A 23,218-nucleotide genomic window follows, 5' to 3' on the forward strand; every position below is an offset into this window, starting at 1 on the left:
GGGGGGGGGGGCTGGGGGAGGGCGGGGGAGGGGAGGGGGAGTGACCGCTCACGGGCACAAGGTTTCCTTTGGAGGTGATGGAAATGTTCTGGAATTAGACAAAGGTGACGATCGCGCAGTGTTGCGAAGGCACCAAGCACCACGGAATTAATTGTTCGTTTTACAAGGGTGATCTGTATGGTGTGTGGACATCTCTTAAAAAAAAACACTGACAAACAAAAAAAGGAGGAAGGAACAAAGGCACGCAGCTGGGGGAAGGGCCAAGGGCCTGGCGTCTGCAGGGTGAGGGCGGTTAAGCGCGAGCGGCCTGGCCACGGCTGTCCTGCGTCATCCCTACGGCCCAGGGTCCTCGGGGGCCGCTGATAACCTCAGCCCCATCCTGGCTCAAGGGAGGAGACAGAGAGACAACATCTCTTCCTGACCAAGCGCAGAGGCCCCTGGAGAAACGGAGGAGGGAGGGATCTGGGGAGGTAAACTGAGGCAGCCTATCTCCCTGATGGAGACATGCTTCCTGACTCGAGGCGGAAGCCATGATGAAAGGGAGTCAGATCAAGAGAGACAGAGACAGAGGAGAGGGAGCGAGAGGGGGCCAAGGGCTCTGGAGAGGCCGCCTTATCCATTGTCCAGACCAGGACGCTGAGGCCAGCAAGGCTGAGTTGTCTGCTCCTCTGAACAGTAGCAGGACTCGCGCATCAGGTCTCAACCATCCTGCTCCAGGACACCATCCCCCAGCCTGAGAGTAAAACCCATAGGCCCCAGGAGGCAGTAACCTCTATCCCCACCCCCCCCCACGCCCCCACTCCCCCATCAACCACGCCTGCCTCAGGGCCTTTGCTCTCTCCCTTGTGCTGGCCTCTCTTCACCACTTGACCCTGGTATCACTGCTTCCAGGAAGCCCTCCCTTACCCACTGTTCACACTTTCACTAGTCGCCGTCACTGTGTCGGGTTTATTATTAAGTGCCTGCGTGACGATCACGTGACCATCTGCCTTCCCCCACCGCGCCAGAAGCCCCTCGCGACAGAACCAATTCTGACCTGCGCAGGATAGGGCTTGGCACACAGTAGGTGCTCAACGCGGACTTTGCAAATCAACGGATGAATACAGATGTGAAACGGGGTCTGCTACAGTCCTGACTGCCAGAGCTGCTGGGAGGAGCTGAGGGCTGGGCATTCGGAGGACCCCGGAAAAACGGGTACACAGTGGGCACTCAATAAACACCGGGCTGGGGCTCTGCTAAGCAGGGTGGTCCAACCCAGTGAGGTAGGGACCCCAAACCAGTGCTCTGAACCCTTTATATTATGCACACAGGCAAACAGGAACCCAGAGAGGCACCTCCTATAGGTCATTTCCTAGCAGCAGAAACAACTCAAAGTACTGTCAACAAAAAGGGAACCTGATGGGGGCGCCTGGGTGGCGCAGTCGGTTAAGCGTCCGACTTCAGCCAGGTCATGATCTCGCGGTCCGTGAGTTCGAGCCCTGCGTCAGGCTCTGGGCTGACAGCTCAGAGCCTGGAGCCTGTTTCCGATTCTGTGTCTCCCTCTCTCTCTGCCCCTCCCCCCGTTCATGCTCTGTCTCTCTCTGTCCCAAAAATAAATAAATGTTGAAAAATAAAATTAAAAAAAAAAAAAGGGAACCTGATGGAGGGGGAAAAAAAAAAATCCCAAGGTGGTGGGCTTCAGGCACGGCTGGATCCAGAGACAAGGGAGCCATCTCACTGGGCTGCTGTCCTCCCTGAAAGCTTCTCTCCCAAGGCAGTTTCAGCCTTCCCCATCCCCCCCCCACCCACCCTGTGGAAGTAGGGTGTCCACTCTCCCCATTCTACAGCAAGAAAATTCCAGATGGTGCTCAATAAATGTCCAACTCCTACTCCTTGGACCCAGGGAGGCTGTGCCTCGGTATGTGTTTGTTAACTCCTGGGGCCACCAAACAGGGTGGGTCCAGGACTGGGGCAGCCCCTATGGGGGCGTTTAGTTACCTGGAGGCTTCACTGTGAGGGGTAGGGGTGGGGTATCGGGTTCTGGACTTGAGAAGGTAGCTTTGAGCTGCGGCCCAGGTCCCTCTGGTCTTTTTTATGAGGCCGCTGACCCGGCATCCCTTGCTGTCTGCCCACCTGGTCTTGCCACCAAGGAAGGCGGAGCACTGATTCGCAAAGGAAGGCATGCCTGGATGGGAGGTGGCACATCCACGGGGGGGAGCATGCGCACAACGGTGAACCGTCTCTCGCAGCTGGAGCACGGGGTGGGGGGGGGGGGGGGGGCAAGGCTTCTGTTCTCCCGTCTAGATGCATAGATGGAAAACTGGGGCGCCCCCCAGGAGGCGGGGCCTGAGCCTCTCCCCTCCCTGGGGCGTTACGGAGCCAGACCTTTCTGCCCCAGAAGCTTCCTGTCCTTTTGCCACAAAATCCAGGGGTTCTGGGTTCTAATCTCCTCCCCTTCCCCCTCCCCGCCCTCCCTTAAAACCGTTAAAGTCTGTTTTGCAAACTCCGTGGCAGGGGAGGGGGCGGGGAGGGGGCAGGGGAGGCCCGCGAGGGCCGGGAGACACGGGCTGGTGTTGCCACCTGGTGGCCACGGGGGAATCCGAGACGACGGGAGGAGCTCAGGGTCCGAATGGGGCGTGGGGGGGAGGGGGGCTGCGGAGCGTTGAGGGCGAAGAGAAAGGAGGAACCCCAAGCGCTGACCCTGGGCGGAGGGCGAATCGACCCCTAAGAGGGGTGGAGCTGGGGGAAGGAACCATGGCTCCTGATTTCAGGGGACCCGCTCCCCCTCGGGCTGTCCCTCCCCTTGCCCAGTCCTGATCTGGTAGAGTTCGGAGTGATCATCCAGTTGTGTCTCATTTATGAAAACGGAAGGCTCATTTATTCAGCCATAAGCCCCCTCCCCCACCCCACAGCTCTGTGAGTTCAGTATTATCCTCACCCCCATTCTACAGGGGAGGAGACTGAGGCTGAGGAGGGGCCATCACTTCCTTCAGAATGATTAGAGCCCCCCCCCCCCCCCACCTTGTTTTCCCCACCACTAGATCCTCAGAGCCTGGACACCCGGCAGCGCCGCAGGAACTCTGTGCCCAGACTCCCCATCAAGTGCTCCTGGGACAAGACGTCCAGCCTCGGGTCTTAGGATCAGCATGAGCCCCCCCCCCCCCCCCCAGCCTATTCAACACCGAAAAGTTCTGTCCCTTCCCCCATGGATGTCTAGCTTCCATTTTCTGGCGCTTTCTAGAGTTCCCACCAGAGGACATGTTGCAAGACTTGCTAGACAGAGGCCGGGGGCGGGGAGGGCGGTGGCATCAGAGCCTCGAGGGTGGAAATGGGGTCTGGGTCACCTGGCCCAGGTTTGACTCCCACCAGTGCTGTGTAGCTTCAGCCTAGCCACTCGCCCTCTCTGAGCCTCAGTGGCCGTGTCTGTAAGATAGAACAGCCATGTACCTCTCAAGGTGGTTGTGGGGGTTCAGGACATATGCAATGTTTGCTTAATAACCGGCTGTCTTCAGGCTTCCTGCCTGAAGGACGACTTTCCCCTCTGTCCGTCAGGCCTCCAGGCCGGTATGCGAAGGGCCACTGAATACGGGAGTCTGTATTAGGTCTCCCAAGAGCAGTGAGAGTCCAGCCGCCTGGGCAGGGCTGCCCTCCAGACCATCCTGCCTTCCCGGCTCCGGAGTCTGAGCCTCAGGGTGTCCTTGCACCTGTCTCCTGTCCTCCGAGGGCAGCTCCGCGTCCAAGGCCAGCTCAGGAGTGCCCTGAAGCAGCCGTGTCTTCTCCTTGAGATGCCCGGGCGTGTCCAGGTCCGTTCCCTCACCTTTTTCCCAGGACACGTTCACCACCAGGGCCTCTTTTCGGTACACCTCCTCTGGGAAGTCTGCCGGGCTTGTCCACTGCCAAGCCTAGATAGGAAGGGTGGGCCCGAGGCTGTGGGCAGCGCCCTATTTCCTATCCACACGGGGAGTGGATCGTGCTCCTGCTGGATTAATTCTCTAAAATCCTGAGACCAATTCGAGGATCAGCTCTAAATCAGTGACCCCCCCCCCCATTCGGCATCCCCTTGGGAAGTCCTCCCCGGCCCCCCATTTCTCTTTGGGAAATTGTTCCTCTTCTCACTGTTGATGTGATTGGGCAGGCAGGGCAGTGTCCCCACCCCAATTTGAGTGATGGACATGTGACCTGGCCCAGCCAATCAGAGCACTCTAGCCCCTGATTCCATGAGCATGTGGCCCAAGCTGGGCCAATCAGTGATAGCCCTGAGACTTTTGCTGAAATGAATGGGGAAAACAGCCCCTGCTTCCACTGGGGAAAGACTGCGCCTGGCTGGGAGGGAAGACTGCGGGCAGAACAGCAGCCCAGACAAATGGATGTTCAGTGTCGGGATTCCTAGATCTAGCCATGCCTGAAGACCACCATCCAAGGAATCCTCCCCTTACCCCACCCCCCCACCCCCACCTCCACCCACACTGGGTTCTTCTGTTGTTTCTGCTGCTAGGAAACGACCCACAGGAGGTTCCTCTCTGGGCCTCCGCTTGTCAGTGTGTGAAATAGGACGGGTTTTTGGAATCCCTGTGTCAGTGGTTAGGGGAGAATAAAATGAGTGAAGGCATGGCCATTACTCTGTAGAACGCCAGCCCAGAGTATAGACCCAATAAATAAGACCTTAAATCAGAAAAGCAGTGCCCTTACCTGCTTCCCCTGGCTGCTATGGAACTCGACCACAGTGCTGGCACAGGGTGTGGGCAGAGGCGGGCACAGATACCGCGCAGCCCTGGGGAGGGAAGGGAGCTGGTCGGAGGAGCAGTGTTTCTATCCGTTCTTACTTTTTCATTGTTCTGTCTTATTTTGTTCATCTCCACTAGGTTATAAAGGGAGAACTGATGTGGATTGGAGGGGGGGGAGGCGGGCATCTGACAGACTTTGTTTCAAATCCCACTCAGCCCCCACCGCTGGATACTTTGGACCTGACTCTCTGAGCCTCAGTTTCCTCATCTGTAAACTGGGCACCAATACCTACTATTGCCATTATGGACCATCTTGGGGGAGATGGTGTAAGTTACCTGTTCAGGCCGAGGTACCCAAGGACGCCCAGGAGAAGGATGCTCAGGAAGCTCCCCAGAGACGCGAGGAGTACAGACAAATCGAACTGGGAAACCTGGACTTCTGGGAGTGGGAGAGGTTGGGTTGGGGGAGGGACACCTCCTGCCTCTTACTGGGAAGGGAGGTGGGAGAGCTGGACCCTCCATCAACTCGCTGCTGACCATGGCATGCCATGGGTCCCTCTGTGCCTCAGTTTCCTCATACGTGAAGCCGGAGACCGGGGAACCCACTTGCCCTGTGTCTGCGGGACAAAGGCCTGGCCCGCCGCGCCCAGGACACCGTGGCTCCAAGTGCCCGCAGGTTGTGCCCATGGGGTTGCTCCCCTGGACCCAGACCTGCCACCCCACGCAAGGACTGACTGCCTGGTTCTCTTGGGACCAGATTTCACCGTAAGGACAACAGGCAGCGACTATGGCAGGAACAGGGATCATTTGATTTCCAAATTTCTTCCAGCCACACACCCCAGGACAACAGAGCCCGCCTCCTTATCTTTGCGATAAGAGAGACACTCATTCATTCACATTCACTCACTCAATAAATAGCCCCCTGCCCCCTCTACCTCCCCTGGAGCCCCCAGGCTGGAGGGGGGGGTGGTGGGACAGAGCCTGGGACACAGACACCCTCCCTCACCCACTCCCAAGATGTCAGGCCAGGAAGGAAGGGCAGTAACAGCTAGGGGGGCAGGGGGCGGGGTGGGCACCCAGAGGAAAGCGTGGAAGGCTTCCTGGAGGAGGAAGCTTATGAGCTGAGTTTTGGAGGATGGAAAGGAGTTAGCGGGAAGCACAGACATTCCGGGCAGAGGCGCCTGCACTGGCAAGGCAACAGGAGTGTGAGAGAAGGTTCCGGAAGGGAAAAAACGCAAGAAGAGGTGGGAAGAGAGTGAGGTGGGACTTCCTCCTGAGGGTGATGCACTGGGGGCAGGGGCAGGGCCAGGGCGGGGCGGCTGGGGGAGGCTTGGGCCGGGGCAGTGCATGCTGGGTAAATACCCAGGCCCTGCCCTCCTACTCACCAAAGCTGAATGGCTGGGGTTGGCTCCAGGCGCCCTGCAGCGTCACTGTGTCTGCTCGAACCTGCACGGTATAGGCTGTGCCAGCCCGAAGGCCACCAAGGGTGACCTCGGTCTCCGTGGGCTTCACAGACAGCTCTGTGGGAGGGAGGCAGGCGTGGGTTCCTAGACTGCCTTTACTCCCATCGGGCGATGGGATGCCAGGGGCCTGGCTGGGCAGCGACACCCTAGGAGTGGCAATGGGGACTCAAGGCGTTTTGCTGAAAACTCTTAATGCACCCACGCACCTCAGCTTATTTGGAGGAATCTTCGTCACCAAAATATTTAGCGAATGGTGCTATTTTTCTCAAATCCGGACCTCTGCAGGCTCCTTGCTCTGTCCCCTGCCCAGACCCACCTGCCTTTTCCTCCAAGCTCCTTAGAGACGCCAGGTTCTGTTACACCTCAGGGCCTTTGCACGGACAGTCCCCCCCTCCTCTACTTTGTTCACCCTTTCCCCGGATATCCGCGTGGTTTCCTCCCTCTCCTCCTTAAAAACACTTTTTCGGGACGCCCCGGGGGCTCAGTCGGTTAAGCGTCCGACTTCAGCTCAGGTCACGATCTCGCGGTCTGTGAGTCCGAGCCCCACGTCAGGCTCTGTGCTGACAGCTCAGAGCCTGGAGCCTGCTTCGGATTCTGTCTCTCTCTCTCTCTGCCCCTCCCCAGCTTGTGCTCTCTCTCTCTCTCTCTCAAAATAAATAAAAATCTTAAAAAAAAATAAAATAAAGCCCTCGATAAAAATCCTCACGATGAGAATATCGCTGCCGGCCGTTATCAAGAAGAAAAAAACTCCTAGAAGCCTCAGTCGATATTCTTTGTGTATATTCAAGATAGAATATTCTTCAAACGGAATTTGGGGGGAACGGGTAAATGTGGCCAACGGGTGGTTCGTGCGCTAATCTTCAGCAACCTGACTTTTGGCAGATGGGTTTTCGGTAATGGCCGCTGCCAGCTACGCCGCCCCGAATAAGCCACCGAACCCCACTCGGCCTCATTTACCCCCTCTAAGCAATGGGTGGCCAGGCTGATGGCAGGTGTCTTTGATACCTGGGTGTCCCCCCTGCCCCCGGGACATCTGTGCCTTGACCGGTGAGTGCTAGGTGCTTGGTGGGAAGGCAAGACACGAAGAGGCAGGTCTCGCTGGCCCGGCCCGTTGCTGCAGGAGGTGGGGGGTGTGAGGCTGTATCGGAAAGGCCGTGTTCCCCGCGTGGAAGAGGGGGCCCCCGGGGTGTGGAAACGATAGGAACCTCCGGCCCTAGTGAGACTTGCCCGGCGTGTTCTCACTTCTTCCCCTCCTAAGGGGCGAGAAGGGGCACCTGACTGAGCCCAAGTCCAGGCTTCCTTAACCCTTGGGCGGGAATTCCGCTCCAGGCCTCAGTGTTCCCATCTGTGAAATGGGGACAGCTGCTGATTCACAGGAGGGGCTGCCACTCACACACGGGGTATGTTGTGGGCACACGGCTGCTGCCCCCTGGGGGCCTGGAAAGGGCCGTCGAGACTCGGAGCCCATCTCCTGGGTTGTGGGTGGGAAAACCAAGGCCCAGAGAGGGGCAGGGAGGTGCTCGGGGTCCCGCAGCCAGGCAGACCTCAATCCCAGACCCCTTCTCCCCGCAGCCAGACCCGCGCTGCCTCACGTACTGGACATCTGGCCTCCATCCTTCTCCTGGCAGAGCACGACGTACTCCTTCAGGACACCAGGGCAAGCGCTCAGCACGGAGGGTGCCCACTCCACAGTCACGGAGTCCTGGCTGAGCCTTTTCACCAGCACGTGTTGTGGGCTTCCGGCCCCCGGGGCTGCAACCGCGGCCATGGTCAGTCCCAGGAGTACCGGCTGAACCCTTCCCTCCCGCGTGCCCAGCCTGGCCCCGCGCAGAGACCCACGCGGGTGACCTTGGCGGCAGAGTCGGGCGGGCCTGGGTTCGAGTCCTGGCTCCCCGACCAGGCGCCATCATTTCTCTTCTCTGCGCCTCACTTTATTGAATCTATAAAATGGGGCGAGGCCGCTCGGGGCGTCTACAGGAACCCCCTTCTGCGTGTCTGGCTTCTGGCCAAGGCCTGGCCCGGAGTAAGTGCCCCTGAACGTTCTTTCTGTCCTCCTCACGCCCAAGGCCGCTGCCAAGCCCTCCGGAGGGACCACCCCGTAGGTCTGGGCTACTCACCGTGGCCCCCGAAGTGGTAGGTGGACAAGACTGTGGACCACGAGGTGGGCTTCTGTGGGTGTGCGGACGCGAAGATCGTGATGCGGTAACACATCTTCTGCTCCAACGCCCCGGATGCCCTGCTCCAGCTGTAGGTTGCTGGAAGGATTGGCCCCGGGCCAGGCCAGTAAACAGGTTGTATTTCCCTTCACATCTCGGCGCTGGCTGTGCCTCGTGCCGGGAACTCCCAGAGAGCGCTCCTGCTCATGCTTCAAAACCCTCGCACCAATGTCCCCTCTTCCAGGATCCCTTCCTTATCCCCCCACAGCCCGTCCCCGCCCCCCTCCAGCCCAGCCCTTCCTCTACAGGGCCTGGTGTGCCTGTCCCCAGCTCTGTCTCCCCAGTCTGCGGACTCCTCCCGGGCCAGTCTGAGGCTGAGGTTCCTGGCGGAGGCCAGGCCCAGGGTAGGAAGCGGGAGGGAAGACGCGAGGTTGCCGGGGCCATGAGCCCTCCCCGTTTTCCTCCGGAGGCCTCATTAAATTTGCCACCAGTATCTTGCTAGCTGCACCTTCTCTGGCACGGGTGAATGTTTAACAGGCACCCTGGGATGTGAGACTCATTACCTACTGGGGCGCGATCTGCCCAGGGCTAAGTAAGCCCTGATGCCCCAGGAGCCTGGCAGGGAGCTCCCGACCAGCATGGGGGGGAGGGTCCAAGTCTCAGCCTGGCTCCCACCTCTGGGGGACGTCGGGTAAGCAGCCAGGCCTCTCTCGGCCTCACACAACGCACACGCACGGCCCATAGAGGTCTGACCCGACCAGGAGCTCTAAGGCAGAGGCGGAGGCGGGGCATTACGGTACCCATTCCAGTAGGGTCCCGATCCTGGGGTGGAGTCAGGGTGCAGGTGGTCAGGCTCCTGTCCTGGCCCCGGGGCTGCCACTCGATGCAGTAGGTCATGTCCGGGGCCCAGGCTGGCCAACGCATGATGGTCCCGTTGGCGCCGGCGCTGATATTCAGAACCCCTGGTTTTGGAAGGAGTGGAGAGAGCCACGTGAGAACCGGTGCCCCCTTCTCCCACCAGTCCGAGGCTCCCGTAGCCCCGTGCCATCCTCTGGCCAAACCCTAACCCCTCGGGGCCGCGGGTATCTGCGCCTGGCTCTGTCTCCTCACACTGGGGGCCACCGGGCTGGGAGCCGGGCCCAGGGGCTGTTTGCGTAAGTTCGGTCATTTCCAGGTCTGACCATGAGTTCCCTGCCAAGACGCCCACCGTCTGCAACGGCCTGTACTGATTTCCTGCGCGCGTGCGCGCGCGCGCGCACACACACACACACACACACACACACACACACGCATGCGCACCCCTCCGCTTCCCACCCCGCCAGCCCGGGGAGCATCTCTTGTTCCAGCAGACGTCTGGCCACCCACCTCCTGCCTCACCCAGTGACGGGTGGGTGTGGTGCCGGATGGGCCTCCTGGCCTGGGCACAAGGACACATCCACTCAGCTCCCGGCTCATCTCTCCCACTCCCTACCGCAAGGGCGTCTGCAACAACCTTGGGGAGGTGGGCACGACTTCTAATTCCGGGGTCCACAACTAGCACGTATTGAGCGCCGACTATATGCGCTGGGCCCGTGTGAGGGCTTTGCTATACCCTTCGCTACCAAGGGGGACCGTGATCACCCCACTAACACAGACTCGGAGGCTCAGGGAGGGAGAGCCACTGGCCCAAGGTCACACAGCGGGCCATGACCCAAACCAGGCCGGGAGCTGACCGGCTCGCTGCTGTGCGAGTGGCTTCACCCATCTGAGCCTCAGTCGTGTCATCTCTGAAATGGGCATCATCGTAACAGCCCTGTGCTCACAGGGTTGCCGGGTGGCTCGGTGGGGCCGGGACCGGGGTGTGAGTGAGGCAACGATCGGGCACAAAATGTGAGGCACTGAAGAACTCAGTCGTCAAGGTAAATGTTGTTTTAAATGCGATATTTAAAAAAAAAAAAAAAAAAATCAAGGGCACCTGGGTGGCTCAGTCGTTTAAGCGTCCAGCTGGGGTCATGATCTCACGGTTTGTGGCTTCGAGCCCCGGATCAGGCTCTGTGCTGTCAGCTCAGAGCCTGGAACCTGCTTCAGATTCTGTGTCTCCCTCTCTCTCTGCCCCTCCCCCACTCGTGCTCGCTCTCTCTCTCTCTCTCTCTCTCTCTCTTAAAAATAAGTCAATAAAACATTAAAAATAAAATAAAATATAAATAAAGCTAAAGAAGTCAAAACATGAACGGAAAAGTATGTGATGGGCACAATTTACAATCGCCAAAAGGTGGAAACAGCCCAAGTGTTCATCCGCGGATGAACAGGTCAATGCGCCGGGGTCCCGGCCACGCGACAGAATATTCCTCGGTCATAAAAAGGAAACGTGGATGAACTTGGAAAACGTTATGCTGGTGAAAGAAGCCAGATGAAAGAGGCCACGTGGTGTGTGACCCCGTTTCCGTGAAATCTATAGAGACAGAAAGCGGGTTAGTGGTTGCCAAGGGCTGGGGAGAAGGGGCATGGGGAGTGACGGCTGATGGGCACGGGGTCTCCCTTTGAGGGTGATAGAAATGTTCTGGAACCGGACAGAGGTGACGGTTGCGCATCACTGTGAATGTCCTAAATGCCACTGAATCGCACCTGTTAAAGTGGCTGGTGTTGCTACGCGAATTTCACCTCAATAAAATATGTGTGTGCGCATACGTGCCCGTATACATAAATATAAATCTTGATTTGTTTCATCATATGTATAACTACATGTACATATTTAATTATGTATATGTATACATAATGAACAAACATCAAGATTTTTATTTTATGCTGAGGGGGGGGGGGCGCAAGCGAGAGAGAGGGAGAGACAGGAAGACAGAGGGAGAAGCGGGGCTCCCCCGAAGCGGGGCTGGAGCTCCCCTGCTGCGGAACTCGAACTCACGAACCTGCGAGATCATGACCTGAGCCGAAGTCAGATGCTTCATGACTAAGCCACCCAGGCGCCCCAGATATCAAGATTTTAAGTGAAGATAGGATCAATCCTGTGCCCGCCTCGCCCACCACACCCTGATCTCACCCTGGTCCCGGTACAACTTTATTTACAAAAACAGGTGGTTGGTCTGGGCTGTACTTTGCCAGCTAGAGTTTTGTGTTTGCGCGTTTGCTTTAAATACTGCGTTGTAACATGACATGCCCTAATTAGTTGATTTTGACACGTTCCTAAATTCGACACCCCCTTCACTTTGTGCCTCACCTGCCTCCCCGCTCCCCCCCCGCCCCCCCGCCCGGCGGAGGCTCAGAGTAGGTTCTCAGATCCCAGAGGCCCTCCCGCAGCCCTCCCCGGCCAGAGGAGACACCTGGGTGGGTGTGGGCATGGGCAGGAATGTGCCACGTCTGGTTGGGGCCGGGGCCGAAGCGATTCTGGGAGACGACAGCCAGGTCATAGGCGGCGCCGGAGATATTGATGAACCTTCTCAGCTGCAAGGTCTTTGTGGCCTTGGGCTTACACGGGCAGGACAGCATGTGCAGGTGGACACGGTAGGTCACCTCCCCGCCAGACTTGGACCTGAGGCAGCCTTCTGGAAGCTCAAGCTGGGGCAGCTGTGGGGAGTGTGAGAGAGGGCTTGCTTGCGGAGGCCTGACCCGGGTCATCATCCCCAGGGTGCGGCCCCGGGCAGACTCATCCATGGGCCAGGGCCTGTGCCAAAAATTAAAACAAAACAACACAACCAGCCCCCGTCCCCTGTCCCCCAAAAAGAAACCCTCCGTGCTGCCAGGGCGGTTGGAAAATAGCCATGTCCAGTGCATGTTGGTCTGAGGAGGAAATAATTTGGTGAAACTCACAGAGAGCCAGGGAAAAAAATGTTTTCGTTTTCTGGGGTTTTTTTGGTGGTTTTTTGTTTTTGTTTTTTTTTTCCATCTTTGGAAAAGCCTGGAAATTTTTCCTAAGAAAAGGAATTCGAATGAGAGGAAAGCCAGGAAGTGAAAGAGCTTTACTGCAGCCTTTACCGCGACAGCCCGTTAGGGAGCTGGCCGCGTTAATTATGGTGAAGCCAGGCGGCGCAACATTTGGTGGTTTTGCACCCTGACTTGGCCAGGAGAGTTTCCCTCTGTGGCTCAGTTTCCTTCCCTGTAAAATGGGGGTTAATTAGAGTGCTCTTAACGGGTTGTTTATTATCTCCCATCTAGACTGGGGTTAATTAGACTGCTTTTAACGGGTTGTTTATTATCTCCCATCTAGACTGACATGGCCGACCCCTGGCCTGCCGGCTTGCACCCCAGCCCCTCACAATCTGGCCCCCACCTGGCAGCCAGGGGAAGTCTACGAACACCTGAACCCCGCCATATCCCTCCTCTGCCCACATACTCTCCATTGCTCCCAATTACCTGCAGAGTTAAACCCACGGTCCTTGCCACCTCCATGGCTCTTCCCCATGTCCTACTCGTGCCCCGACTCCAGCCTCTTTCTTGTCTCCTTCTGCCCATCCCAGGCCACCCTACAGCCCTGTGCCGGCCCATTACCTGCCCATCCAGAGTCACCTGCCTCTTCCCGTCTGGGCGGAGTGCCCCCACCGAGAACCTCCAGCTGGGCTGTGGGAGACGTTCTGCAATGAATGGGATGGGCAAGACAGTGACGCTGGGGGCGTTCCCTTGCCGGCCGCCACCCACAGACCCCCGATGGGGACCCCCCCCCCGCCCCGCCTTGAAACACAGGATTCCCATGGGATGTTAGTTTGCAAAATCTGAAAACATGGAGATCTAGTCTCCAACAACGTGACTATACTTAATGCTAGAAAACTACACTTTGAAATGGCTAAAATGATGTGCTTTTTACCACACATTTTTTTTTTAACGTTTATTTATTTTTGAGACAGAGAGAGACAGAGCATGAACGGGGGAGGGGCAGAGAGAGAGGGAGACACAGAATCCAAAGCAGGCTCCAGGCTCTGAGCCATCAGCCCAGAGCCCGACGCGGGGCTCAAACTCCCGGACCGCGAGATCGTGACCTGAGCTGAAGTCGGACGCTCAACCGACTGAGCCACCCAGGCGCCCCTCCACTGCCGCATTTCTACTGCCTGCCCTGGTTCCTGTGACTCTAGGTGCTCTCACCAGGCGGGACACACACGGGGCTGCTCCAACTGCTCCAGGGATCTCCTGGGGCTCCCGGCCTGAGCCTCCGCCTCCGCAGCTGGAATTCCTGGGCTGCGTCCATCTGCAGGGGGCAGAGGCATGACTCTGGCAAGAAACAGGTCAGACATCAAGCTGAAGGTGCCCCGGGGCTTGGCACTTGGCACTTAGCCGTCATACACTTTTTTTTTTTTTTTTAATATTTTAACGTTTGTTTTTTAAGACAGAGAGACAGAGCACAAGTGTGGGGGGAGGGGCAGAGAGAGAGGGAGACACAGAATCGGAAGCAGGCTCCAGGCTCTGAGCTGTCAGCACAGAGCCCGACGCGGGGCTCGAACCCACAAACCGCGAGATCATGACCTGAGCTGGAGTCAGATGCTTGACCGACTAAGCCACCCGGGCGCCCCAGTCGTCATACACTTATTGAGTGCCAGCTGTGTGCTGGGCCCTAGGGACACTGCGGGAATAGGCCAGGGCCTGTCCCCTTGGGGCTTCAAGATCACCCATTCTTCTGGGGCACCTGGGTGGCTCAGTCGGTTAAGTGGCCGACTTGGGCTCAGGTCATGATCTCGCGGTCGAGCTCCACGTCTGACTCTGTGCTGACAGCTCAGAGCCTGGAGCCTGTTTCCGATTCTGTGTCTCCCTCTCTCTGACCCTCCCCCGTTCATGCTTTGTCTCTCTCTGTCTCAAAAATAAATAAACGTTAAATAAAATAAAATAAAATAAATAAAAAATTAAAAAAAAAAGATCACCCATTCTGCCCCTGCCCTAGGTCAGAGTCCTGGCAAGGCCACCCATGGGGATGTGCCCCTGATCAATGGCTTCTCGCCCCCCAGGCTGTTTCCTCACCTGTGAACTGGGAATAATCCAATACTGAACTACAGGGTGGGCCAGGAAGCACACAGAGAATTTAGCACTGGGCCTGGCACCCAGTGGGTGCTCAATTAACGCTAGCTTGCTGCAGCTGTTGTTATATTATTCTCACCGAAGCCAGCATCATCCTGACGTCCACAGTGGCCCTAGGACAAGATCATATATATATACATATATATATACACATATATACATATACACATATATATAATATATACATATATACACATATATATACACATATGTACATATATATATACACACACACACACACACACACACATATGAATGAACCTGTGACCATTTCGGTGTTGAGAAATATTAGCTCTTTTCATTGTAAACAATTATTTTAGGGGCACCTGAGTGGCTCAGTCGGTTAAGTGTCCGACTTCGGCTCAGGTCATGATCTCACGGTCCGTGAGTTCGAGCCCCGCATCGGGCTCTGTGCTGACAGCTCGGAGCCTGGAACCTGCTTCCGATTCTGTGTCTCCCTCTCTCTCTGACCCTCCCCTGTTCATGCTCTGTCTCTCTCGGTCTCAAAAATAAATAAACGTTAACAAAAATTTCTAATGAAACAATGATTTTACGTGCAATGTGGGAGCTTGGGTCGGAGCCAGGAACAGAAAGAGGATGTTTGTAAAAATAAATAAATAAATAAATAAATAACCAGAAATAAAAGAGGACATTCATAGAAAAACGAGTGACCTCTGCAATTTAATTCATAGCAATATGCCAACATCCATCTCAGTTGCAAACAAACACACTCAAGAATGTGAGATATTAACATGTAGGGAAGCTGGGTGGAGTTTCTGTGGGAGTTGTTGGCTTCCTGGAAACTTTACGGAGAATCTAAGATTCTTCTAAAATTAAAAGTTTACTGAAAAGATTTCAGGAGGCAGGGGCGCCAGGGTGGCTCAGTTGGTTAAGCGTCCAACTCTTAATTTCGGCTCAGTTCACGATCTCGCGGTTCGTAGGTTCGAGCCCCGCATCGGGATCTCTGCTGACAGCTCAGAGCTTAGAGCCTGCCTTCAGACTCTGTGTCTTGCTCTCTCTCTCTGCCCCTCCCCTGCTTGCGCTCGCTCTCTCTCTCTCTCTCTCTCTCTCTCCAAAAAAAAAAAAAAAAAAAAAAAAGAAAGAAAAGGAAAAAAGAAAAAAAGAAAAAATCTTAACAAAAATTACTTTAGGTGGCAAAACCTGTATGTCTATGGTGTTGGGGGTCAGGAAAGCCAGATTTAGGACACAGCCTGGCCCACACTTCCCGGTGTGATGCTGAGAGTCCCCCAACATCCCAAGCTTCAGTTCCGTCCTCTGCTAAGGTGCTCAGGGGGCTGGAAATAAAACAGAGAGACGCGCCTTTCGCCATCAGAGGCCCCATACCACTGCCTCTAACTGATCCCGTTGACCTGATGGCATAACAGAGACTCAGAGGGGCCCAACATTGGGAGGGATGGCGGGGCTGACGCTGAGGCGGCTCCCTGACCTCAAGATGCTCCCAGTCTGAGGGAGGAGGAGACGCCATAATTCAGAGGCTGGAGGTCTCTGTCTCTCCCAAACTAGGGGCTTCTTCTTCTTCTTTTTTTTTTTTTTTAAGTTTATTTATTTTGAGAGAAAGAGAGAGAGAGATGGAGAGAGCACGAGCAGGGCAGGGACAGAGAGAGAGAGGGAGAGAGAAAATCCCCAACAGCCTCCATGCTGTCAGCGGAGATCCCACAAACCGTGAGATCGTGACCTGAGCTGAGATCAAAGTGTTGGGACGCTTAACCGACGGAGCCACCCAGGTGCCCCCCAGACTAGAGACTTCCTGGGCGCTAAGCAAGGGCTGAGATTTCTGGCAGGCCCAGCTGGCTCTGCCCCGGGATGGGGGGAAACAGCAGGGGCGGCAGAGGGTAGCCAAAGAATACGAATGAAGGTCCAAAAAAGTCATACAGAGAAACAACCTGAGGGTCCGACGATGGATGAATGAAAAAAAAACAAAAACAAAACCAAAATCAGGTGGTATATATACAATGGACTATCACTCAGCTGTACAAGAAGGAAATCTTGCCGTCTGTGACGACATGAATGGGGGAGTGTATTATGCTAAGTGTAAAAGGATCTCTCACCCACGTGGAATCTAGAGCAAAACCACCCGGAAGCGTGTGGATACAGAGAACTGATTGGTGGTTGCCAGAGGCAGGGGTGGGCGGTGCGTGACATGGGTGAAGGTGGTCAAAAGGGACAAACTTCATTTGTAAAAGCAGTCAGTCCTGGGGATGTCATGTCCAGCTCGGTGACTGTAGCTAATAATACTGCCTGATGGGGGCGCCTGGGTGGCTCCGCCGTCGTCGGCTCAAGGCATGATCTCCGAGTTCGTGAGTTCGAGCCCCGTGTCAGGCTCTGGGCTGCCAGCTCAGAACCTGGAGTCTGCTTGGGCATCTGTGGCTCCCTCTCCCTCTGCCCCTCCCCGCTGGCACTCTCTGTCTCAAAAATAAGTAAACATTTAAAAAATAATAACAATAATAACACGGTGTGGTGTATTTGAAAGTTCCTGGGAGAGTAGATCTTCCAAAGGTCTTAGGACAAGAAAAAAGGTTTATAACTTCGTGTGATCATCTCACAATATGTATATAAATATAAAATAAGTATGTTGAACACCTGAAACCTATATAATGTTATATGTCAATTATATCGAAGAAGAAGAAGAAGAAAAGGAGGAAGAGGAGGAGGAGGAGGAGGAGGGAAGGGAGGAGTGGAAGCGGAAGGGCAGCTTCCTGGAGAGGCGGCCCTGGAGCCGGACCCTGAAGGTGGGCTGGATTCTCATGTGCTCAGATAGAAAGGAAAGCATACAGATGGAGAAGACTGCGTGGGTAAAGGCAGAGTCTGGAAATGCCGGGCATGAGCAGAGACTAACAGCCATTCAGGAGGGGACCAGAGGAAGCACGAGGCAGGTGAGGGTACCTAGGGCCAGCCGAGGAAAGGATGCCCTCCTGAGGGTAATAGGGAGCCATGGAAGGTGTGCGAGCGAGGGAGGTCACGACGAGAGCTGAGTGTCAAGGAGACTCCAGAGGCTAGAAACAAGGCAAGAGTGGAGGCCAGGTAGGAGGGGGGAAGGGTGTAGAGACGGTGAAACTGATTTGGGGGATGGAGCTGCCCCGGGGAGAGGCCTGTGTTCTCCCCCCGCCCGGAGAATAAACTCACCAGCTTCCAAAGGCTGCCGGCTGTCCGGTGCCGGAACTGGACCTCGGCGCCATCCTGGCGGGCTGGGGTCTCCCACTTCATGAGCAGCCGCCCCGCGGAGCCGGACACCTTGATGTCTCCCAGCAGCGGTGGGTCGTATTTAACTGGAAGCAGAGATGGGGTTTGGGGAGGGGGCCGGCATATGTGTGAGTTACTGGTCCTGAAAATTTCAGAACATCCGTCCCACCCAGCCCAGGGTAACTGACTAAGCCCCCAGTATGTGAATCGGGGAAACCCTTACATGCTCCATCTAAGCCTGGGAGGGAAGTATCAATACCCCTTAGAGCAACGCTATAGTGAGACAGGCGCTTTTGTAAGCTGCTGACGGGGAGGGTCGTTGGCAATCTATTTTTCTAGAGGACGATTAGGGAAATCTTACTAATTTTTTAGACCCTGACCCAAAGAGAGACGTCTATCGTTCTTTCTGCATCTTGGTCACACCATGCCTGATTCTACCTCAGGGCCTTTGCACTTGCCGTCGCTCTCATGTTCTCCACCTGGAACACACTTTTCTACGCTTTATTCCTGTTGGATCTTTTTTTTTTTTTTATCCTTCCGGGCTCAGCTTGAGCCGGAAGCCTCCTTGGCCTCCCAGCGGTATCTCCTCGTATGTCATAATCATGCCTCGTTCATCACCCCCACTTGATTCTGGGCTCCACGAAGGCAAAGAGAGAGGCAGGGCCACAAGTACAGTGAAGCAAGAAAGGCAAGGGTGTACAAAGACACGGTCGGATCTTGTCTTTAGTTAACTAATTAATTTATGAGTTTAGAGGGGTTTTGTTTGTTTGTTTGTTTGTTTGTTTGTTTGTTTTTGAGAGAGAGAGTATGAGCAGGGGAGGGGCAGAGAGAGGGACAGAGAGAATCTTAGGCAGCCCAGCGCGGAGCCTGACGTAGGACTCCATCTCAGGACTGTGAGATCATGACCTGAGCCAAAATCAAGAGTCGGACGCTTAACCGACTGAGCATATTTTAAAACGCGATTATTTTAAAACCGACCCCATATTTTAAAACGCGGTATTTTGTTCACCGTGGATTTTTTTTTCCCCATGAATTTTGATTTTTAAAAATATTGCATTACCGTAGCGTTTATATCGACTAGCGAGGTTTGGGGCACCCCTTGGAAATGTTGTGCCCCAGGCGGGTTCCCTTCTCACCTCACCCTAGTCCCAGCTCCGAGCTGCAGACTTTGGTGGCCTCGCTCGTGTCCCTGTGACTCAGTGGTAGCACACGGTGGGAACTCAGCAACGATATGTCAAAGTGTATGTGGTTGAGTCGTGAAAACAGACATAGAGGACCCAACGGGGTCCCAGCAGCCTTCACCCAGAAGCCACCTAAGTGCCCGGCAGCTGGGGATTGGAGAGGGGACCATAAAAAACTGCCATGTCTCACGATAGCGTGTGATGTGAAAACAGCTGGTGTTATCGAGCCGCTGGCCGGAATCCCCCCCAGGTCCAGGCTCAGGGACCGGAGGCTTCTCTGGGTGACGAAGGGGCCGCAGGGAGGAGGAGGAGGAGGAGTAGAACAGGGTACTGACCTGAGCTGTGAAGCATCAGGGTGACCTTGGGTGACTTCTCTGTCCGGTTCCCGGCTCGAGATTCGACCCAGAGGGTGACGGCCTGCAGCACAGATATGCCGTCCTGGTCGGAGAACTGCACCTTGGTGGCCGAGCCCGCGGCAAAGTAGCAACAGCGCCCGGACCTGAGGCTGGGGAGGGAGAGTGCTGGTGCTCAGTCTGGGGGTCCTCGGGACCCCCAGGGTGCCTCGGCAGAAGGTGTGAGTCGCATCCCGGCATCTTCTTCTGCCCCCTGTGCTCCCCCTCCGCGGCCTGGGGACTCCGTGGGGATCAGCCTGGAACCGAGGGGTTGGGGGTGTGTGTGTGTGTGTGTGTGTGTGTGTGTGTGTGCGCGCGTGTGTGTGTTTCCGTCCCGGAATCTCGCGAGATGGGTTGCCACAGGTGCCACAGGAGGAAGGAAGATGGGAATGAATGAATGGGAGGGTGGACGAGTGAGTGAGAGGGTGGGGACGAGGGGCTAGAGGGACGCCCCCCCCCACCTCCCACCCCCGCCACAACATAGAGAGTCCCAGCCCTCTCTTCTCACATGAGAAACTGAGCCTCCCGAAAGGAGCCTGACAAGGTCACACATCTGAGAGCGGGAGCCAGGGTGGGATGATGAATGAGGGTCTGGGAACTGGGGCAGGGTCCTCACCAGCACCTCAGGAAGTGGCTGACCCCAGCCGAGGGGCCCTCGTACCGCCAGGAGCATTCATAACCGGCGCTGAATATCCGGTAGCAGGTCAGGTCCTTGGGGCCTGAAGCCGAGCCTAGAGGAGATACCAGAGGTTTGGGAATGGACCAAGAATCGGGAGGGGCCCCTCCTTGCTGACGCACCCTCAGGGTAAATCTTTGTGACATTTAAGGAACCCGCTCCCAGCCCCCTCCCTGTGCCCTTTTCTCCTGTCTCCTGCCGTCTCCTGTGCTCACCCCCTTCCGGCCACACCAGTGGACTCCTCACCAGTCCTCAAACACACCAAGCTTACTCCCACCACAGGGCCTTTGCACACGCGGGGCCAGCTGCCTAGAATGCTTTCCCTCCAGATCTTGACATTCCAGTTTCTCCTTCAGGGTCACCTCCTTAACCACCAGGCAACCTGAGACAGCCCCTTCCTTCATCCCCCACCTCCTCTGGTTTCACATAGCACATCCTAGGATGCTGTCCATGTACGTGTTTGGCAGTTGGGGTCACGGCCGATTCTTTCACGCCTAGAACTCTGTCCGCACAGAGTGGGTGCTCAGTGACTATTTCTCGCACAAAAGAGCGGATGAAGAGCCTGTTCAATGGCAGGCCCTTATTGGGGTGCATCGCAAGCACATATGTTCCAGCAATGCCTGCCTCCGGGGAGCCCCAAAATGTCTCACGGCTGCTTAGCCCCCCCACGCTGAACAGACACAGACACCAAGTCTGCAACCCTGCGAGGGAGGAGACGAGGCTCAGAGAGGCAAGCGACTGATCCAGGACGCCCGAGCTTGGTGAGGATAGGACAGTAGGCCTTCTGGTCACTTCCAAGACCTCAGGCCGGCCTCAAACTTTGGCTGGGCAGGAGAGAGCTGAGGGACCGGCCCCCAGGGGTGGGCCAGTCAGAGCCCCGCACGCCCTCTCCCCACAGCGCAGAACTGTTCCAGACCTGAGTCTGTATCCGGATACGGTGGGTCCTGAAAACAGCACCCGCTCGTGCCGCAGGCTTCGGCTGCAAAGGCAACAAAGAGATCATGACATTCGCAGAGTTCAACTGCATGGGAGAGGGGCTCAGGCCGGGGGCTCGCCAAGTCACCATCCACCCACCTCTCCACGTTCCCATAAACAGATCCGCCCACCCGCCCTGCCGTCCCTCCACACGTCCAATCCTCTGCCCATCCATCCACCCGCTCGTTCATCCACGCGTCAACCTCTCAGGCTGCTCTTCCCAGGGTCCCCTGGACCCCTCCCCGTCTCTGATCTCCAGCCCTGCCTGACCCCTGAAGGCCCTGAAACCCTGCCGCTGCTGTTTCCAGAGAGGGAAACTGAGGCACAGAGAGGCAAAGGGGTGGCCTGAGGTCACACAGCAGCAACAGCTGAACCGGAATTAGAGGTCAAACCCAGCCATCTGCAGGGGTCTGGGCTCCTTCCCATCTGATTCCACAAGACGGAGAGAGTCTATGAGTATATATAAGGTAGGAATATACCATATACTACAAACATAATCAGTTACCCTGTGTATCACTTATATACATATTTGTTCTTTACCCTTTTCTTAGCATTTCTTTTTATTTATTTACTTATTTAAAAGGTTTTATTTTTGAGACAGAGGCGTGAGCGGGGGAAGGGCAGAGAGAGAGGGGGACAGAGGATCCAAAGCGGGCTCTGGATGACAGCCGAGACGCCCACACGGGGCTCGAACCCACGAACCGTGAGACCATGACATGAGCCAAAGTCAGGCGCTTAACCGCCTGAGCCACCCAGGCACCCCATCCTTTTCTTAGCATTTCTCACAGAACTCTGGGAAGTGGGAAAGATTCAGGGGTTCGGCCCATTCCACGGAAGACAAAATCAAGACCGGAGGGAGGATGCCCAAGTTGGACCCCGGAAGCTATGATCAGCGATCTCCCATTTGAGAGAGGGAAAGACTGAGGCCCAGAGACGCAGAACCCACCCCAGAAACCCAGATCCACGGCCTTTCACACACACGTCTCCCAGCAAAGAGCCACCTTGTCAGGGTGGAGCACTCACCGCCCTGCCCTGGAAGCAGGAGCAGAAGGAGGGGGACCAGCCTGGTCAACAACTGCCCCATGAAGTCCATGCAGAGGCCTGCAGCCCCAGATGAGCTTCTGTGTTGCTGGCGAGGCCCAGCCACCCTGTCCTCGCCCTGGAACACATTGAAGCTGAGCAAGAAAGAATGCTAAAAAGATTAAAAAAAAAAAAAAAAAAAAAAGTTAGGTGTCATGGCCCCTCCTGGCATAAGTCAAACTGAAAGAGAAACCCAGGAAGTCAGCTCGGTGATGGTGGCCTCATCCCAGCCACAGAGCCACCCGTGGGGCCAGTCTGACCCAGGGCCTTAGATCTCAGGGTCTCTTCCGACCCGAGAAAGACCCAAGCAGGACACCGGGTGCCAGCCTCATGAGGGGGCAGCTCTGGGCCCTTGCCCTGGTCTCTGGCCCTCTCTAGCCAACTTCTGAGACTCGGGTGCCAAATGGGAGCCCAGGGTTCTTGGATGTCTGAGTTCACTCTCCCAACAAGTCATTCTGAAGTGTTTGCTGTACCTTACCCCCCCCCCCGCACCCTCCCCTCCCCCGCCGCAGTAAATGCCCACCTCCCCGTTTCCCAGACTCTGGTCTCAGGGCACCCTGGGTCCCGGCTCCTAAAGAGCCCCTTTGCTTCCTTCAGACGAAGCGTTTTCTCTTCTCCGTGTCTGTTTCTTTGGCATCTGGGGGTCTCATTTTCTGAGTCTTTCTCCCCACTGTCAAAAGAGGCCCAGGATGTCCATGGAGAAGCACTGATTCATGCTACAAAGCGGGTGAATCTCAAACACATCGTGCTGAGTGAAAACAGCCAGACGCAGCAGCCCACGTGTTGTATGATTCCATGTATATAAAATGTCCAGAGCAAAAAAAAAAAAAAAAAAAAAATTAAAAATTAAAAATTAAAAAATAAAAAATAAAATGTCCAGAGCAGGCAGATTCGAAGAGACAGAAAGATTAGTGGTTGCCAGCGGCTGGGGGGTGGGGGCTGGGGAGTGACTGCTAATGGGGACGAGCTTCCCCTTGGGGTGGGGAGAACGTTCTGGAACTAGACAGAGGTGACGGTTGCAAAACGTAGTGAATGCTCTAAATGCCACTGAACTGTGTATTTTAAACTGGTTACTTTTATGTCATGTGATTTTTCACCTACAAAAAAAAAAAAATGTTCACGGAACCGTGGGAGATGGAGGAGCATACGGTGAGGGTCTGTCTTGGAAGAGCATCTGGGGAAACTGAGGCCCAGGTGGGCCAGGAGGAGGCCCATTCTCAGAGAAGCCCTGTCCCCGGGGTGGGGGGGGGGGGCAGCTGGGCCGGTCAGGGTCAGGCGCCCGGGAGGCCATGAGGTCAGAGCCATGGGAACAAAGAAACAGTGTCCCAGGCCTGGCACAGTGGGGACGGGGACCCCGTGACCCCGCACAGAGCAGCCTTCACTGGCAATAGGGCCAGGCCAGG

At 55.9% G+C, this 23,218-nt stretch overlaps 1 protein-coding gene across 2 annotated transcripts; it reads right to left on the reverse strand.

The window, feature by feature from the left end:
* Window positions 1-3,459: 3,459 nt before the first annotated feature.
* Window positions 3,460-21,918, reverse strand: IL12RB1 (interleukin 12 receptor subunit beta 1). 2 transcript variants are annotated; one of them, XM_040444918.1, is made up of 16 exons: window positions 21,759-21,918; window positions 20,677-20,739; window positions 19,701-19,815; window positions 19,028-19,197; window positions 17,455-17,597; window positions 14,390-14,423; window positions 13,387-13,512; window positions 12,799-12,881; window positions 11,634-11,877; window positions 9,123-9,284; window positions 8,284-8,421; window positions 7,763-7,918; window positions 6,089-6,223; window positions 5,040-5,142; window positions 4,669-4,750; window positions 3,460-3,881 (listed from the first exon to the last, which is right to left on the reverse strand). In XM_040444918.1, exons 1-16 carry the CDS (start codon window positions 21,826-21,828, stop codon window positions 3,528-3,530), a joined length of 2,178 nt encoding a protein of 725 aa, XP_040300852.1. In that variant the 5' UTR covers window positions 21,829-21,918; the 3' UTR covers window positions 3,460-3,527. The 2 variants fall into 2 exon arrangements, with proteins under 2 accessions (XP_040300852.1, XP_040300853.1); XM_040444919.1 differs by lacking the exon at window positions 5,040-5,142 and having other exon boundaries at window positions 3,696-3,881.
* Between the last annotated feature and the right edge of the window lie 1,300 nt (window positions 21,919-23,218).

This window comes from Herpailurus yagouaroundi, unplaced genomic scaffold (assembly GCF_014898765.1).
Source record: "Herpailurus yagouaroundi ecotype Mexico unplaced genomic scaffold, PumYag 193, whole genome shotgun sequence".
NCBI classification, from domain to species: Eukaryota; Metazoa; Chordata; class Mammalia; order Carnivora; family Felidae; genus Herpailurus; species Herpailurus yagouaroundi.